The 20713-nt window shown below is 35.5% G+C and overlaps 1 protein-coding gene across 2 annotated transcripts in view; it reads right to left on the reverse strand.

The window, feature by feature from the left end:
- Positions 1-4106: 4106 nt before the first annotated feature.
- LOC128549107 (uncharacterized) overlaps positions 4107-20713 on the reverse strand; it is a 463895-nt gene continuing 447288 nt past the window's right edge. For both annotated transcript variants that reach the window (XM_053525361.1, XM_053525362.1), the window contains exons 13-15: positions 18397-18810; positions 16985-17066; positions 4107-8316 (exon numbers count right to left, since the gene is read on the reverse strand). In XM_053525361.1, coding sequence (XP_053381336.1) covers positions 5621-8316; positions 16985-17066; positions 18397-18810 — 3192 coding nt within the window. In that variant the 3' untranslated portion in view covers positions 4107-5620. The remainder of the gene's footprint in view (positions 8317-16984; positions 17067-18396; positions 18811-20713) is intronic.

A 20713-nucleotide genomic window follows, 5' to 3' on the forward strand; every position in this document is an offset into this window, starting at 1 on the left:
TACTGGCTATTTCCTTCCATAACTGGGCCCACTTTCTTAAATGCATTATTTTCTCAAATTAAACAGGAAAGAATGTACATATCGTAAATTCTGGGCTATGTTTGGCAACATTTTCGTAAGCTCAAGCTGTTTTGATGTTTCCGGGCTACGGTTGGCACTGTTTCATGCAATTCCATTGCAAAATGGAACAATTTTTTCAATCAAATCACAATTAGCACTGTATACAGCATTCTCACATGGTATTTTTCCATTCTGATAACGAAGTTGTCACTTACGAATCGAGTGTGCAAAATGGCAGTTTACTGTTTACTGAAAAAGAGGCATATAATATTGTTAACGGGCAGAAAAAAATTGTTTCATTCAGTTTTATGAAATCAAGAGACTTACAAGTTTGATGGTTGGAAGTATGTTCGTTTCTTTTAATCGTGTAGAAATTTTGTAAGTTAATGAGTCAAACATGACACGGACGCATTTAAACATGTAAACGGAGCCTTAAAAAGAAGTAAAACAAGTTTTTTTGATAACCTTATTAAGTCTTCTTTTAGATGTCCCATATTTGGGCTTATTTGCCTTCTATTGTGGTTTAGTAGGCATCTTTACAGACATTTCTTACATGCAGCTTTCTTTGAAAGCCTCTTCCCCTCAGAAAATTTCTTTCAGATTTATGCAGTTTTCCATAAAATTAACATTATATCTGACAGGATTTTATTCCCCATTGCAAAAATACAGGACTAATTTTTAGCTCACATGTCACAAAGTGACAAGGTGAGCTTTTGTGATCGCGCAGCGTCCGTCGTCCGTGCGTAAACTTTTGCTGGTGACCACTCTAGAGGTCACATTTTTCATGGGATCTTTATGAAAGTTGGTCAGAATGTTCATCTTGATGATATCTAGGTCAAGTTCGAAACTGGGTCACGTGCGGTCCAAAACTAGGTCAGTAGGTCTAAAAATAGAAAAACCTTGTCACCTCTCTAGAGGCCATACTCTTCAATAGATCTTCATGAAAGTTAGAATGTTCAACTTGATGATATCTAGGTCAAGTTCGAAACTGGGTCACATGCGGTCAAAAACTAGGTCAGTTAGTGTCAAATAATAAAAAACCTTGTGACCTCTCTAGAGGCCATATTTTTCATGGGATCTGTATAAAATTTGGTCTGAATGTTCATCTTGATGATATCTAGGTCAAGTTCGAAACTAGGTCACGTGCATTCCAAAACTAGGTCAGTAGGTCTAAAAATAGAAAAACCCTGTGACCTCTCTAGAGGCCATACTTTTCAATGGATCTTCATGAAAGTTAGTCAGAATGTTCACCTTGATGATATCTAGGTTAAGTTCGAAACTGGGACACGTGCGGTCAAAAACTAGGTCAGTAGGTCAAATAATAAAAACCTTTAGACCTCTTTAGAGGCCATATTTTACATGGGATTTGTATGAAAGTTGGTCTGAATGTCCATCTTGATGATATCTAGGTCAAGTTCGAAACTGGGTCAACTGCGGTCAAAAACTAGGTCAGTAGGTCTAAAAATAGAAAAACCTTCTGACCTTTCTAGAGCCAGACTTTTGAATGGATCTTCATGAAAATTGGTCAGAATGTTCAACTTGATGATATTTAGGTCCAATTTGAAACTGGGTCACTTGCAATCATTCAGTGTGTATACAGCTTCTTAAGTTATATTGTAGTTGATTGTAGCCAGTTATCATTGGCTGGAGTAACACCTGTAGCTGGATTCCCCACTAATCATATTGTAACTAGCGCTACATGTCAGTTCAACTTCCATTCTATTTTTAGAAAGTAATGTTTAATGGGGAAAACCCACTAACCAGTAAACATGAAATATATTTTGAAAAATGAGCGGTTTCGGCCAATGAAATTCAGGTTATTTTTAGAACATATAATAAAGTGTGTTTGCAACCAGCATGGATCAAGTCCAGCCTGTGCATTTGCTCAGTCTGGTTAGGATCCATGCTGTTCACTAATGGTTTCTCTAATTGCAATAGGCTTTGAAAGCGAACAGCATGGATCCTGACTGCACGGATGTGCCTGCTGGTCTGAATCCATGCTGGTCGCAAAGCTACTGTTGGTTTTCTCATGGCCTGGCTCATATATGATTCACCTAACCTAAAGTTACACCGATATCAGTAATAGTCTTTGTAGTCTGAACAAAAATTATTGTGCTGTGTATTTTGATGCTATATATATTGTTGAATTTACGTCTGTTCATAATCAGTTCACTTACACCCATACTTACTTGTCTTCTGTAGGAATTAAAACTTTTCCTGCTTGCATCAAAGATAGCTCCAACACATCTATTAAGAATTATACAAATTAATGCACATTAAATGATATCAGTTAAGACAATACTGAACACTTTGTTTACCTTTCAGGAAGAAGACAGAGAGTTACTATCTGTGATTGTTGATCTGGAGAAAAATGTTTATATGCTGGAGCAGGCAATTACATCAGAGACTTTATCCTCAGTATTCAAAAACAGATTAAAAATGGTCAGCTCTAAATTGTTGAGTTTGATAGATAAAACTTGATATTTTTCACCAAGTGTTGAAATGTAGGTGTGTACTGAGCCTATATTGTTAAGCTACAAAATTGCTAATTATTTCTATGACTGTGTTTTTACTAAATTTTTAATTGCAATAAAAGTTAAAACAATGTCAGTCTTATATTGTTACCAAGCTTTTATCAGTCCCCTACCGGTCTGTATCAGGGATCCAGTCTGTCATAATAACATGTTCATACACGCCATTTACCTCTTCTGTTCCCTCGCCCCTCGCACACACTCAAGAAGTAGATAACTTGTTCATACACGCCATTTACCTCTTCTGTCCCGTCCCCACTCCCCCTACACACACACTTTCAAGAAGTAGATATGTTCATACACGCCATTTACCTCTTCTGTCCCCTCCCCACTCCCCCTACACACACACTTTCAAGAAGTAGGTAACATGTCCATACACGCCATTTACCTCACCTGTCCCATCCACCTCGCACACACACATACGCTTTCAAGAAGTAGATAACTTGTTCATACACGCTCGAACAGCTCACAATTTAAAGGACAGACAGCCGTTTTTCAGCCCAGTATGGGCGATCGGTCAGGTCAGCACTTACAGCCAAACAGCAATATTTCAGCAAGGCTCGATCGGTCAGCTCAGTATTAACAGTACAGGGTCAGCTCATTATTTACATCACAGTGAGCTATTGGACAGCTCAGTACTTACAGCAGAGGGAGCGATCGGTCAGCTCAGTATTAACAGCACAGGAAGTATCGGTCAACCCAGTATTAACAGCACAGGGAGTATCAGTCAGCCCAGTATTAACAGCTCAGGAAGTATCGGTCAGCTCAGTATTAACAGCACAGGGATTATCGGTCAACCCAGTATTAACAGCAAAGGGAGTATCTGTCAACCAAATTTAACAGCTCAGGGAGTATTGGTCAGCTCAGTATTTACAGAACTGTGAGTATCGGTCAGCCCAGTATAAACAGCACAGGGAGTATTGGTCAGCTCAACATTTACCGCACAGGGAGTATCGGTCAACCCAGTTTTAACAGCTCAAAGAGTATCGGTCAGCTCAGTATTAACAGCGCAGGGAGTATCGGTCAGCTCATTATTTACAACACATGGAGTATCGGTCTACTCAGTATTTACGGCACAGGGAGTCAATTTTCAGCCCAATATTCACAGCACAATGGGCGATCGGTCAGTTCAGCAATTACAGCCATACAGCAATACTTCAGCTCAGTATTTAAAGCGCAAGGTTCGATCGGTCAGTACAGTATGATTTGCACAAGTTCATGTCATTATTTATAGCACAGGGGGTGATCAGTCAGCTCAGTATTTACAGCACAGGGAGTATCGGTCAACCCGGTATTTACAGCTCAGGGAGTATCGGTCAGCTCATTTTTTACAGCCTACACAGCGATCTTTCAGCTCAGTATTTACAGAACAGGGAGTAATGGTCAGCTCATTATTGACATCATAGTGAGCTATTGATCAACACAGTATTTACAGCAGAAGGGGTATCTGTCACCTCAGTTTTTACCAACATATTCCGGCTAAAATTGTCTATAGTAACAATAAAAAAAATAAAACATTTTTTTGAAAATTTATTTACAGACTTGTACATCAAATGTATAGATATATATAAGACACAAATCATCAGACTGTGTGCTGAGTAACTGTCTTATGTCGCTGTGAAACACAATATAATGTACTCAGTTATAAAGTCCGGTAAGTTACAGTGGAACATGAAAAGTCATTTTTTCCATATTGACGTTCAAATTTCCTATTGGGAGCACGACGTCATTTGCGACATCAGTTTCATTTCTTTCGTTACGTTTAAAAAGTATTTAACGGCAATATTTGCAATTCCGTTCATGTCAAAGTTATAGCGTAGATGCGTATGTTATAAGAAGATTATTAGATTTGCATCTGGGAATTTGCACTCGTTCTTAAATAATATTGCACAACTGAAATCGCGCAATAATTCCGCTCAGAGCTCGTGCATATTTCTATTATTCTAATAATTTAAAACTACAACGGTAAAAATATCCAAACAGTACTGTACTTTAACGTCGTTTCAAGTATAGAAGACGTTGAATTGTTCTATAATAAGTAAAGAAAGCAGATATTTCGATGTTTCAGAAACATAGCTAACCATCAAGCCAATCAATAAGTGAAAAATATTGACTCGCTGTAAAAGACGTTCTCTATAACAACATTTACTAAATTATATAAAAACACCGAAATCTGCTTTGAAATGTTACACAAGTTCGCACTCTTTAAGACAATAGTAGACATCAATAAACTTTGCCGAAAATATTTAGATCTACTACAGTATACCAATGTCTATGTCAAATTATGACATGACATATTACACATATCGCCGGTCCACAGTCTGTGATATGGAGCAGTCTATTGCTCAACATTAAATTTTGCTGTGCGAAAATTTAGTTCTGATGTCATGTCATAATTGCCAGCCATACCGGAAATGTTACAACTTACATATAGTAGTCTGAATAATAAGCACAGAATAAACTGTTTGAGTACAATCATGCCGACATATGAGTAAGTTCAACTATAAAGTGGTGAGCCGCCACATGTACACATACATTATTATGTCAAAGTAGTTCAAACAAAAAGCAAGTATTCAATATAAAGATAAATCAACTAACCTTTCCAAATTGTTAAGTTATGAATATGATAAGAATATTATACAACTAAAATCCTTCTATTTCATATCAAATATGCATTGCGTGATTAACGCAGTAAATCTGTTTGTCATATCATGTACATGTATATCATGTAGATTATGTAAAAAATGTTATTGTAATTATATATACAGACTAGAACTATCCGAAGTAAAAAGGCTTTAGTTTTATTACAATAATTCACAAATAAAGATATTTTTGCAGTTTGAAAATAAATATTCTAGAAGTACTTCATTTTTTTACACTGAACTTAAATGCATAATTTTATAAAGGTCCTACATGAAATGCTATAATATGAAACATTTGTGCTGTACCTTTTTCATGAAACGGTGTCAACATTTTTGCCTACTCACATGATCTATCTTTGCATTATAATAAACTCATATTCAGAGTCACTATTTCTTTGTAGTAAATCCAAAAAGACCTAAAGGACCTGTATAATCGTCTGTCACACGGAATAAATTCGTTTTCTCTCTAACATACTGGCGTGCAGTTGCTTCTTGTTTTTCATCAAGCATACTGTATCCATATATTGTCCCATCTCTAATGTTCATGTCAGAAGTTGTTACCTTTTCTACTTGTGGCAGCTCAGGAAGACTGTCTATAAACTTGCACCACGTTGTCATACTCATTCTTACACATCTAAGCGTTATTTTTTTCAGATTCTTCATATCACGTGCTATAATATTGTCAGTAAAAATAAAGTTCCCTAACGTTAGAGTACTGAGACTGGCTAATGATAGCAGCAGTCTGATAAGACTTTCAGTATCAGTTTCGCAAGACCTCCTACAATAATGGCCATACAGCTCAAGATGTTTTAATTTATCTGCTTTATATAGAATGTCGCACACTTGTTTCATCATGTCATCTCTTTCAATGGAAAGCTTACATGTTTCTAGATTGTCAGTGTTACAACTGACCATACGAAATGAACCGTCCATAAAATCAACATGTTGAAGTTGTTTATGTTTTGATAGGTCTATCATGTATTCAACGTTTTCATCACTACAATAAATATTGAGCGATATATGTTGAAGACTTGTAGTCTGCTCTAGGAATTTACACAACGGATTAAAATCATCACGTGTTAAAACTCTAGTACTTCCATAGGACTCAGAGTTCACCTGGAGGGAAATTAATTGTCGCATTTTCGGTAATATTGAAACAAGACGTGTTATCATAATATCAGCGTGTATACTCAAATGGATAGTTTCAAGCGTGCGAACATTTCTCTCAAGTATTGTAGTAACTTCATTGTCAATAGACCTACGGCCACCAAAGGTATCAGTTGTATATTTAATTACCTTTAATTGATCACATTTTACTAAATGTTTCACGGCAAGATAAAATTTTTCTTCATAATCATTTTTCTCATAACATTCATAATCATCTTTCTCATAACATTCATAATCATCTTTCTCATAACATTCTATCATGCTGTCTTCACGGTCTACTATTTCTATAGATAGAACATTTTTCAAAACAATATTATCACCATAATGTAGCAAATCCATAGAAGGGTGAAGATCGGCGATATAAACACGTAATCGAGCATTTTTTGTAATCGACATAACTTCTTCAATGCACTTTAAAATGCATGTTTGAATATCATTGATCAATGTATGATGATTTAGACTCATTTGAAGAGGATCCAGCATTTCTTTATTTCTTTCCTTAACCATCATTTTGTCAACAATTGTTACGTTATAGAAATATTCACTAATATTTGTCAACAAACGTGGTTCTAATCCACAAAGTATGATTAACACGTTTGACTGTTCTAAAATATCAACTGCTGTTTTGCAACTACCGAAGTATTTCCTTACGCACTTTTCGCAGACATCTGTAAGATCATGTTCATCCTTCTGCGATTTTAGCATTTCTCTGAACTGACTAGCTATATACTCTGCAGCTAAATATTCTTGCATCGATTTGTGAAAGAAGGAAATTGATGATTGTATACTTTCACTAAAACTTATGATTCGCTCTTCTTTTATAATACCACTGGCCAAACAGTCCTTTATCACATCACTTGGTATGTCCAACTGGGTCAGTGTGGTTTCTTTATTTTTGTCAAACAAGGTGTCGTACGCTAAATATGAAAGGTACTTCGTCAAATGTGCATTTCTACTTGCGGCCTTGATAGCATAAAGTTGGTTTTGACTTTCAGAAGTACCAAGTATTTTCCACTCAAAAAAGCATTCTAACATGCTTTTGTATATATCACACATTGAATTATCTCGGAGTTTATCATTAAACCATAGACAAACTAGTTGTTGCAAGACCAAGGGTGTATGGCTAATGTCGGACACTTTTCTCCTTTCAAGATCAAATATACACTCATCTGCATTTTTACATTTTTGATAGATGTCATTTAATATTTCGACTGTTTTCTTAGTGAGGTTTCTCATTTCATACCGATCAATTCCATTTAGTTTGATTTTTTTATCTACCTCGCTATCACTTATTGGCAGAGCATCAAATTTCCATTGTCTTGTAGTTGTAATAATAGTATAGTCTGCACCGAACCCGTGTCCTGGAAGTCCTGGGGTTAGAAACTGCGAACTGTGTTTTCTTTCTGGGTCCCATTCGTCAAGACCGTCAAGGATAATAAGACATTTACAAGATTCATTTTGTAAAATATCTCCAAGCGCAGGATCACTATATGATTTCTTTAGCATTTCTTCTATACTATTACGATCGGAAAAGTGTCGAAGTGAAACATAAAATAAGAAGTTAAATCTCTTCATTTCTTCAACTACATGTATGTCACGTTCGTCTAAACTGCATTCTTGATACGGATGAGCGATACACCAGAAATGCACCAACATTTTACAAAACGTGGTTTTACCTGAGCCAGCTTCTCCAATTACGTAGATATATTTTGCGGGCTTTTCATCATTTCTGAATAGTTGGTGCGTTGAAATCTTAAGCTCTTTCCATCTTTTAGACTCTTCATCTTTTATTTGTACAGTCATCCAGGGAGAAACATATATGTCACTTACATTTCTCCTATCTTTATGTAGGCGGGGCAACGGAGGTACCTTCATGATGTGCGTTTTATATAGTTTGACCAGCTTCTCCTGAAAGTCTTCAAAACATAATGGCAATATTAGAGCACGTTTGAATTTTATAAGCATAATTATTCTAAACATATATCTTTTTATACACTGGACTGTACTTAATCGAACAGTTGATTATGTTCTACCCATGTCTTTTCCCGTAGAATGATGGTATAATCCCAACAATGTCAAACCATATGAATACCTCTACATGTATTATTTAACTTTATTTCCATTTTTGCAGTATACGGACTGTTTCATCAATATTCAGTATGTCATATAAACCCTCGTGCCTATGGCGTACCATTTGGGTCTAAAGTTTCCATGTACCACAGGTAGTAAAAAATTATACCTGCAGGTATAAATTGAAAATGTACCCGTAGGTATAATTTTTATACCCGCAGGTACAAAATTATACCCGCGGGTATAAAATTATACCTACGGATATAAAAATTGTACCTGCGGGTATAATCAGTGGCGCTTGCGACAAATTTCCGTGATTTCGGGAAAAGAGACGATATTCGTTAGGTAAGTGTTCATGAAACGATAACCGTGAAACGTGTAAATGAAATACGCATGCGCACCGTTAAACGAGAGCCGTGAAACGAGAGTTTACTGCGCCTGCGCAGCGAGAAAAGAAACGATAACCGTGAAAAATCTGAATCGTTTAATACCAGAGAGACATTATCATTTATTACCATAACGGATTTATCTCCACCCCTTTATCTCATATTTAACTTAAGCTTCCTCACCCCCATCCCCCACCCCGCCATTTATTACCGTTTTTTTTTTTTTTTTTTTTTTTTTTTTTTTTTTTTTTTTTATTCAATATTTTTACACTAAGCCTGTGTAAAATTGGAAATCGCCTTTGCTTGAAATAACTATTTCACAACTTCGCTTATTTTATCTAATATTTTTACAGCTAACTGCAAAAAAAAAACAAAGAAAAGAGTAATTAAAAAAGAAAGCTGAAACAGAAAGCAGTGAAAACAGCAAAAAATATCCATATAAAAGTACATAACCTTCTTTCCCATTTCACTAAATTGTTTGATTCCGAACAGGCGTCATTACAATATCTACACTAATTGACATGTGACCAATATCCGGTCCCAAAATGTTCAAAGAGTAATACCGCCTTCGCTGTGTTTTGATCTACTTATAAAAAGTTCTCTTATTAGCACAAACTTGATCTGGTACGGGCAATATGAGCAATATATCCTCAAGGTGAAAGGCGCTATCTATTAAAGTTATTATGGTCGGGCTACAACAGTGAATAGCAATCTAAAAACAATATCAGGAGCTGATTTTCTATGAAACATACCAAAAAGGTCCGAAAAAGATTTCATTATTATAAATTTTATTAATTTACCTTATAATATTAGTTAATTAAAATGTAAATATACATGTCTATTTATAATGTTCTATAATACATAGTTAAATGGCCTTAAATTTTCTGATTACTTAAAAACTTTTATATTATTCTAATTTTAAACATATACATAATTTTAAGCCATATTAAGGCTAATTTTAGACTATAATTAAAAAAAAAACAAACAGGAGACATATCCTTGCACACTCTTTATCTTTTCGATAAGGATGGTCACCTGATTTTATCTAATTAGTTTAAATATAATTCTAAAGTAAAATTTTAAACCGTTTGACATAATAAAAATCAGAAACAAATGTCATTGTGTTTTCGTTTTTCGACAAAGGCCGATTTTGATTTTACCAATTTTATTAAAGTTTTATCAAATTTTATCAATTCTAACCAAATTTTAAACAAGCTAAGCCAGCATTTGTAAATAGATGTTAGGTACCTATGTTTGCATAAACAACATATAGAGCAGGGTAAAAGGTATGTGGAAGAAGTCACCATAGGAAATTCCAGTAGTGAGGACGTACAGTAAACAAGCAGACGACGACAGGCAACCGAAAAACAGGCAACAGGTAAACAGGCAAATTTTAGCTAAGAATTATACCGCGAAATTTAGGTGTCCCGTACAAAGGTAACGCGTGTAGAGCTTTTATTACCCAATAGATTTGCTTCAAACTTTCAACATCGATAAAGGATAGATATAGCTAGAATATCAAGGCACTTTCATTAAGATACAAACATAAAACTAAACAAAAATACATAAAAACGGCCGATTTTCAGTTAAATTACCGGTAAAATTTCATACAGGACGATCGCAAATAGCTATTATGTCTTAAAAGAAAATAAATTGAAATTAATGCGTACATTAAATTTGAACTTTCGGCTAGAAAAGGCAAAAAACAGAATAGCAGAATCTTTAATAATTAAAAAATGCCACCAATTTAAAAACAAACAGTAAAACGAAATCGTTAACCATAATGCGAATAGTAAGGTACATGGAGTAACATATTTATCGATATGTAGCCGTGGCGTGTAATCTAAAAATAAACCTGAGTACGAAAATGTATCGGACGTAAATAAATTGTTGTTATAAAGGTGTTTTTAAAGTCTTTAATAAATTTTTAAGATTTTATAATATTAAATATTGTAGTAGTGCATAGACTTAGTTCATGGGCAGTGGCAGTCTTTTTCTTGCGTGGCTTATGTGTAAGTCAGGAAGGTAACCGCGGGGCTGTAGCCCTCTACAGACGATAGGTTTTTGTTGCACAACACTAATTATTTCAAAGATGTACAATTCTGAAATTGTACATTTTTTACATACAGACAGTATTCCATTCCCATATAAATAGATTTACCTAGTAAACATAGTGCACCAGGTACTGAAAAGAATGTAACCATTAATAATAAAAAATAATATTCACCTTTTTTATTTCCCATGAATTTGATTACGCATGACACAAATGAGCCACGCCATGCGAAAATCAACATAATGGCTTTGCGACCAGCATGGATGCAGACCAGTCCGTGCATCCGTGCAGTCTGGTCAGGATCAATGATGTTTGCTTTCAAAGTTTATTGCAATTAGAGAAACCGTTAGCGAACAGCATGGACCAGACTGTGCGGATGCTGGTCGGAAACGCACTATGTTGGTTTTCTCATGGCGCGGCTTAAATCATTTTACTTTTCAGTGTCATCCTTTTTCCATTATGCATTATCAGCATGATTAGGTATGTCAGAGAATGCAGATGCGTACAGAAAGCGTATCACATGGGACACTAGACCGTGTGGCCGAAACTTTAACACTTTATTGACGGTCAACAATCTTGGCATCTTAACATCGCCTTAACAATTATCAGCAATTATTCTAAACTTTTAAAAATTTTCATCAAATATCTATAAATACATGAGCCACATCATAAGGAAATCAACACAGTGGCTTTGCGACCAGCATGGATCCAGACCAACCTGCGTAGACCTCGCAGTCTGGTCAGGATCCATGTTGTTCGCGAACAGCATGGACAGCGGATGCGCAGGCTGGTCTGGATCCATACTAGTTGCAAAGCCACTATGTTGATTTTCCCATGGCGCGGCTCACATAGTGCGACACCACTTTTTTCTTTAGTGTACTACGCTTCAAACTTGTTATATTAAAAATTCTAACCAGCAAATAACAACCATACATGTAGAGCAAAATCTATCGCGGGTTATTCTGCGTGCAAAGACGTTATCCGATCCAATTGCGCATCACGGTCATAAAAAGTAGTATCCATTTTTTTTCTAACACTGTTGATACTAGTGTGTCGTGTTAGAATCGAAATAATTTCTTAAGTGTGATTTATCGTAGAATAACCCGAGTTTTTCGTTCTTATGTGAAACAATATATCACTCAGGCCTCGGGCCTTCATGATATGTTATTACGCGTAAGAACTCAAATCACGGGTTATTCTGCGACAGACCACGATTGGGAACTTATTATTTCTTAAATATTAATGAACTAAAAACTGACTTTCATAAAAAATATTCTGCATGGAAAGAGTATACACAGTCTTCGTTTTCACGGTGATTGTCAGGGGCGGATCCAGTTTCCAGGGACATGACCCATAGAGGTAGCATATAGATGGGATGCGGGTTTGTTATCCTCTAATCTACCCGCCCGCTTAGCACAGTAGGTACAGAGTCGGTCGCGGGGTCGTGAGTTCGTTCCTTGGGCTGGGCAAATGTTCTCCGTGACTATTTAAAAAAAGACATTGTGTCTGATATAATTAGTCCTCCACCTCTGATTCATGTAGGGAAGTTGACAGTTACTTGCGGAGAACAGGTTTGTACTGGTACAGAATCCAACACTGGTTAGGTTAGCTGACTGAAATACTGTTGAAAAACGGCGTTAAACCTAAAACAAAGTTATCCTCTAACAGGTGCCAGTCAGTTAGTAAAGTAAAGTATAGTGTTACGTTTTTTGTTGCTAAATATGGAGTTTCGTTATGCATGATACTATATAGGATCGGGATGTTCCGACATTTTCCGTTTACATCACGGCATGTTGCTTCCAACACACATTTTTACCCACAGGCACGGGTCCGGTGTTTTTGTTTTTTTTGTTTTTGTTTATTTTTTGTTTTGTTTTTTTTTTCAACCTTTTATATGTTAGTCAAATGAAAAAAAAATCGATGACAAAAAATCCGGTCACAGTATCATATATATTGAAAAGGCGAACTACGCCAGCGTAACGCTATGGGAAGCTACTCGGCAAACTTGTAGAACATTTCAAAAATCAGAGTTTATACACTTGCAGCCGCTACCTGCATGATTGCACCTTTTAAACATTTAAACTGACCGCATAAATTGCTTTGAAAAACACAGTACTAGTCTCTACGAGCGAAATATTTCAGTTATCCCCGGTGATTTTATTCCGGATAGCGGACGTGTTCCTGGTTTTTATCAGTTCGTTTGGCAGCTGAAATCGCCGGGGATATTTGAAATATTTCGCTCCTAGGGACTTGTACTGTGCATTCCAAAGCAATTTATGGGGTGAGTTTAGTATTTATGGAAGGCTTTAAATGTTTCGAAGGTGCAATCATGCAGGTAAAGTCTATATATATATATATATATATATATATATATATATATATATATATATATATATATAAACTGGACCCGTGCCTGTGTTTTTACCTCGTTATTTTAAATACTGACAACATGACTTAGTTTATACATAATTTATTTTAGGTCGATTGTGAAGGAAGTTCTACAACTTATATTAATCACTCTCGACACCTCATTCCTGATGGAATCCATCGCCACGAGGGTATGAGAGAAGAGGCCAGTTTCCCTTTTAATGTTGAGCGCCAAGCAAGGGAGCTACTGGTACCATTTTTCACGTCTTTGGTATGACGCGGCTGGGGATCGAACCCACGACCTCCCGCACTCGAAGCGGGCGCTCAACCACTAGGCTATCGAGGCGGTTTGTTGACACCATGACTTGCGTTGACGAAGTACACACATGTTATTTTTTGATATCTAAATGCACTTACCTTATAAAATATGCACTGTTCCATGCAAATAGAGCACACATAATCCTTTGTGTATTTTATTGAAAAACATGTATAGTAAAAATCACACCCAGTGTAAAGCAAAAGCAAAATTCTTTGAAGAAAGCACCTAAAGTAAGAGGCGGTCAGCTGTTTAGAAGTCAAAGGTATAATAAAAGTGTGCGGAAAAATTTATCGCGTGCAAATTTTATGAACTTGCAAATATCCTAATTAATGGTTATAATCGATAGGTGTGATAATCCAATCAAACTCAATCAAAACTAAACAAAGTATGTGTTTCTTAAATTGATCTTATAAAAGTATACCCGCAGGTACAATTTTCATACCTACGGGTATAAAATTATACCTGCAGGTTTAAAATTGTACCCGCGGGTACATTTCCAATTTATACCCGCAGTTATAAATTTATACCTTATTTATACCTTATTACTACCTGTGGTACCTGGAAACTTTCGATCCAAATGGTACGCTATACATGTACGCCATACATGCCTTCGTAATGACATGCTAACATTGCAGTGTCTTGTTCAATGTTTTCATGCATATTATACTCACAGTTTACACTTTTTTTATCTGGTACACCTCTTTAAATCGGCTAATATATTTAATGTTTAATGTAGTTTAAGATTTGAAACTGAATGAATATATTCCATGTTTAATGTAGCTTACGACTGTAAGCTTACATTAATATATTTTATGTTTGAAGCTAACGATTGAAAGCTAACAATAAATTCAAACTCTCTCTTAAACCATGGCTACAATAAATAATCAACTTATCTTCTATCGTATTCTAAAGCTGATAAGGAGGTACATTTTTAAACAGTAATCTGTCTTAGTTTAAGTACGGTCTGTAGACCCTTGCCATACATAGATGTGAACAGCATAAGCATTCCAACATTGTCATTTAAGATAGAGGATTCTTTATCAGGCAGATGTAAGAAAGACTTAGTACTGAATACATGTGCGTGAAATTAGCCAGCGTAGCCAAAGTTTAGCCAGAGTTTAGCCAGAGTAGCCAGAGAAGTCAGAACTCTGGTTACTCTGGCTAGCCAGAGTTCAGCCAGAGAAGTTATAACTCTTGTTACTCTGGCTGTCCAGAGTAGCCAGAGTTCAGCCAAAGAAGTCATAGTTCTGGTTACTTTAGCTGGCCAGGGTAGCCAGAGTTCAGCAAGAGTAGTCAGAATTCTGGTTAGTTACTCTGGCTGGCCAGAGTAGCCAGAGTTCAGCAACAGTAAACATACTTCATCCAGTATCCAGAACTCTGGTTACTCCGGCTGACCAAAGTAGCCAGAATTCAACCAAGGGAAGGCAGAGTTTCTAGATTTTCAACATGTTCTGGCTACTCTGGTCAACTATAGTAGCCACAGTAGCCCGAGTCACCAGGATATCATTTGCTCTGGTTACTCTGACTGTTTATAACAGAGTAGCCAGAGTTCAGCCAGAGTAGCTAGAGTTACTAGGATTTCAACATATTCTGGCTGCTCTGGTCAGCCGGAGTAGCCTGAGTAACCAGGTACAGTGTTCGCAAAATAGTATCAGTCTTAGCTAAGTTTAATTATGGTACTTAATATGACATTGTCATTTCTATCATGGCATATTTATTTTCAGGTACATGTTTTTTTTACTGTCAATTTGGTGCCATTTTTTTAACAGAAGGAATATGAGACAATACACTGGGGATAAGATATGCCATGAATAAGATCCAGAACAGGTCAATGCCAAACAAAAGACCATGACAGTCAGGTCGCACTACACTAAATCACAGTGCAGTGTGGTATGGCATACAGCCGTATAAATACTGAAGACCCAGGATGGATCGGTGAAAATTAAAAGTGGTTTTACTTAATACATAGTAAGGGTTTTCTGTTTTATTTTAAGCACTAGCGCGATCTAAAACACTAAAACACGCTACTCGCCACGCCCCCCCCCCCCCCCCCCCCCCCCCCCCCCCCCTCCCCTTTGGACAAATTTGGCAGAAGCGACCAATTTGGACAAATCTGAGATAAAACTTTATCATGATTCTACGAATAAAGTTTGATGAATATTAACCACGTGGTTCTCGAGAAGAAATCGTTTAAAGGTTTTATATATTTTCATTTCTAGTGGCCTGTATGAGCCAAGTGCCATTATTTAGATAAACCCGTGAAGGACCTTATAATGGTGCTACAGATCACTTTTGATGAAGATTCCGTATTTTTTTCATGAGAGGAAGTCGTTTAAATGATTAGTCTGCTTTTATCTCTAGCGGCCCCTAAAATGGGTTAATGGGTTTGAAAGAAAGTTAGGGAGGACCTTACAATGTTGCTCCAGAAGTTTAATGAAGATCCGTCTTGCAGTTTATGAGAAAAATTCGTTTAAAGTTGATCCTTGAATCTATCTTTAAAGTTATCCAATGATCATCTTTCAATATGGTATTCTATCTTTAGATTTACTTCCCCCCTAAAACAAACCAAGGGACCTGATTTGAAGACAATTATAAGAAAAAACTTATAAAATGATGCAACAGAAGTTTGTTGAAGATACATGCAGCGATTCATTAGGAAAAAAATCCTTTTTTGTAGGCGGCAGCGGACGCTAAAAGGGTTCATGCGCCTTCATTTGAACAAACTATAGATAGGACCTTTTGGGATGCTAAAGACCAATTTTAAAATCGATTTTATGATACATGTATCATTAAATAAGTTAAAATCGTTCATTCTAACACGATCCGATTCATTTTCCTATTAAACAAAGAAAGAAGAAAGCAGTGAATTATCATACAACAAATCACTGTTCTGACGTCACATTTATTACGTCCTGCCGTCAAGCGGCATAGCGGCGCGCTGGAAAAGAAACCTATTGAAAACGGGCAAATATTTACTGCATCTCATCAAGGATGTACTTTAAAATCCTTTATAACGTGTTAGAATCGAAATAATATATCTCATTTAGTGATTTGCTCTTGAATAAATCATTGCTTGTCGTTCAGATGCGTATTATTATATCACTCGGGCTACGCCCTCGTGATATAATTCCTTCGCATCTGAACTCCAAGCAATGATTTATTCAACGACAAATCAATGGATGAGATATATTATTTCTTAAATAGTACTATTATGTCTGATTTTGTTATATCCATCAGCGATATCTTTAACTACACTATATTTAACATGATAAAATAATGTGAAAGACTATGATCATAAATTAGTTAATGACATTATAAAATGAATTAAAGATATCTAAAAATGTGAATAAATGGTAAAGCGGCATAAAAACCGTTGTAAAATATATTACCTGCTTTTTTCTTGCTAGTCTCTGCTTCTGTATTAGTTTCAGCGGTACTCGTCATTGAACTTTCAATCGTGTTTTTGTGACTCTGCATTAGATAGTTAAGATAGTCCCATTATTTATAGTTTAAAAGTTGTTTATGTTTACATGATAGATAAACATATACACAAAACATCCACAAAAGAAAAGTTCAAAAAGGGTCTAAATAAAGTTAAATTTCTACGTTATGAATATGTACCGTAAAGAAATATTTGTATATAAATTTGATGAAACAGATGTCTTTCTTAACGTTTGGATTCACCATTCAGCGTCAAAAGACTGTTTGGTTCGTCTCTCAAATGATTATGCAAAATAATGTTGCGATTTCTACAACGAATTTGCATGCTACTGTGTATATCAAAGTGTTACAAACAGGGGAAATCCTAATCTGATTTGATTTTTTTCGTTAACAACAATATACTAATGTGATTATTGACTGTAAATTTCGAATGGCTATATTAAGATCTTTCTATAGAAATACAGAAGACACAATTCCAGTAACATTTTTCGTAAATAAGATAGTTTCTAGTTACTCAAGAGGAAAATACTTGTAAACTAACAACAAGAGGGCTATGATGGCATTAAATCGCTATTATGAGCTACGTTGCTTGCATGACCAGTTTTGGTAGATAGTAAATAAAGGAAAATTACTGTAAAATTATATTGAAATAGTGCCAGTGTTTCCTGACAAGAATATTTCAAAGTTTCTACTAAATAGATATGTGTGTTTGGGTGGGGAGGTGGGATAAGAAGTTGAAGGAATAATGTAATATCAAACAAGAAGAGCTTTCCATTACATGCATATATGGAAAAGTGACCACACAACCAAGCGGCCATATTTTTATTTCTTATTTTACGAAACAGAATAATCTTTACAATCTTCATAAAAGGTCACCCTAGCACTCTAGAAACATTTTGTGTAAAATTGTTTTAAAAGTGGGCCTGGTGATTCTGACAGGAACATTTTCAAAGTGTCCAATATATACATATATGGAAAAAAATGACAACTCCTCGTTGCGGCCATGTTTTATGACAAATTAAAATAATTTAAACAATCTTTTAAGAAGGTCACACAAGGGTGAAATTATTTTAAAATCGAGCCATCAGTTTCATACAAGACATTTTCTAACTATTTGCTACTTATTTTCCCTTCTTAAATATAGTTAAAAAGTGGGCGGCTCGCCCTCTGACGGCCATGAATTTGACGAATCAGAATATTTTGAACAATTTTTGTAGAGGGTCACACTGCATTTTCATACGAGTAGATTCTAAATAAATATTTATTTGATATTTTTCCCGTATTACTTTTAATTAATTTTTGTAATTCTAGTCCATTTTGATTTGTTTATGAAAGAATAATTTCATTTTGATATTTTTACCTCTAACTGCGCTTTTGATTCTTGAAGTTTATGCTCTAGTTTTTCTTCTGTTTCTACCCGTTTTTTGGTCAGCTGTTTTTCTATGTCTATTCTTTTCATTTCAACTTTCTTTTTTGACTCATCTTCTCTCATCCTCAATTCCTTTTTGATGTTCTGTCCTGTCTGTTCTAGTTCAGCTTTTTTCATCATCATCTCCTGTCGTATTTTCTTCCTTTTCTGCTCGAGTTCAGATTTAATAACTAAACCTTTTCCTCCAAGCTTGCGCTTGCCTTCAGTAGCTTTAGTTCTTAGTTCATTTGTTGCATCTACTATTGTTTGTTTAAGTTTTCTTTCTTTCTGGTTGATTGCAGCAATGGCAACACGACGGATTTCGGCCTCGTCTGTAGTTGATATGATGAAATCGTCCTTCTTTAGCTATAAGTAAACAGTTTTCAAAACACCTAGGCAAAAAATACATCCAGTAAAAAGATAATTTATTGTGATTCGGTAGATCTGAAAACTTGTGATCTCAAGCAAGATCTAAAAATGGTAGTATTTGGAAAAAAATATAACTATTTTCAAAACAATATATATTTTAATGAAGCTTCTCACAGCTGTAAACTGACCCATGTTCTATCATTACATAATTAAAATGTTTAAGAAATGAAAAATTTTCGGTGTTCATGCAAAATAAACGACAAAATAGGATCGGAAAATTCATGAATCGCATTAGTGATTCACTTTCATTGGCCAATCATGTCCTGTCGTTCATTTCTCATGAACACCGAAAACAAGTTTTATTTCTTCTATTTACATTATATTTCATATCTATTTGTGTAACCCGGCCGCTCTCAGTAGGTAGTGCGTCGGTCTACAGATCGCGGGGTCGTGAGTTCGATCCTCGGGCTGGGCGTATGTTCTCCGTGACTATTTGATAAACAACATTGTGTCTGAAATCATTAGGCCTCCACCTCTGATTCATGTGGGGAAGTTGGCAGTTACTTGTGCTGGTACAGAATCTACGAATACCGCCGTTACATGACTGAAATACTGTTGAAAAAAGGCGTTAAACCCAAAACAAAACAGAAAACAAACAAACAAATCTATTTGTGAGAAAGATTATAAGTAATTATATTTTGTTGCATTTAATAATAAATTCAGCTTCAAGGCCATTCTGTTCACCAAACGGAACAGCTGCGTCATCATCTAAGGAACGTTCTCCCTGACTATAGGCGGACGTCCCGTCATTTCTATGCAGCGTTTACGTAACTTTCGCTCATTTCCTTTTGCTGTCCATACGAAATGAACAAAATACTTTTCAATGGAAAAGAATAGGACGATTGTAAATTTTTAAATGTGTGCCTACTTATTTGTAAGCAATTTGCAAAAAAAATTGAATATTTCGAATTGTCAAGCTTGTTCTAAGACATTAAATTTGAATCATTTCATAATCTATAGACAGATGGTGAATTTGATAGGTTTATCAAATAACACATAGATTCGTGGGGTATTAGATCACTAATAGTAATATTTACAAAATGACCTTTGCTTGGTATATTCTGAAAGGTTATAACCGTGTTTTGCACTATTTTGCATTTTTAAACAACTTTTACCGTGCCTTTTTTATAAATTTTGTATAACATATGGTATCTCCTCAAGCTCAAGTAGAGACAAATTTCAAAGTGATAGCCACTATCCAAAACGTTTGCGGAGAACTCATTTACCATTAATTTTAATAAAAGAAACATCAAACTATTGGTAAACAATGAATAAATACAAAATAAAAATGTCAATATCATTTTTATATGGTGCCTCAACTAACCGGATTTAACGAGACAGAATTCATACTTCAACATTGAAAAAATAAGGTCGGATGCAGTGTTTCTGTTTTGAATTTTGCTTACTCCACTTAAAAATAACCTTAGGGCAGACGTAAAACCTACCTAAATTTCTTCCACACTATATAATCTAAGAGAGAAAGCAAAATAAATAACTTTCACCGCATGTAACTCAATATTTTAAAGATCTGTAAGTCTACCCCTTCTGTTTAAGTAGTAAATTCACTTTGAACACCAAGAAATCGCTTATAAGATTAATCATTTTCCATTTCTCCGCAAGAAATCAATAAGTCCTGAAAGAAGTAAAAACTTACTAGAAAAAAGGAAAATAAGGGGGAAAAATTTGCCCCCCACCCCCACCCCCTAAGAATTGCAGTAAAACTAGGTTAATGTTAGGAACTGAATAATCTTCAAAAGGAGGTTCTCTATGAGTGATCTAATACCTTAAAGCTATTGATATTTGTTGCATTGTAGTCCTCTACCAATATTATTCATATTAT

Source organism: Mercenaria mercenaria, chromosome 15, assembly GCF_021730395.1.
Source record: "Mercenaria mercenaria strain notata chromosome 15, MADL_Memer_1, whole genome shotgun sequence".
Lineage (NCBI taxonomy): Eukaryota > Metazoa > Mollusca > Bivalvia > Venerida > Veneridae > Mercenaria > Mercenaria mercenaria.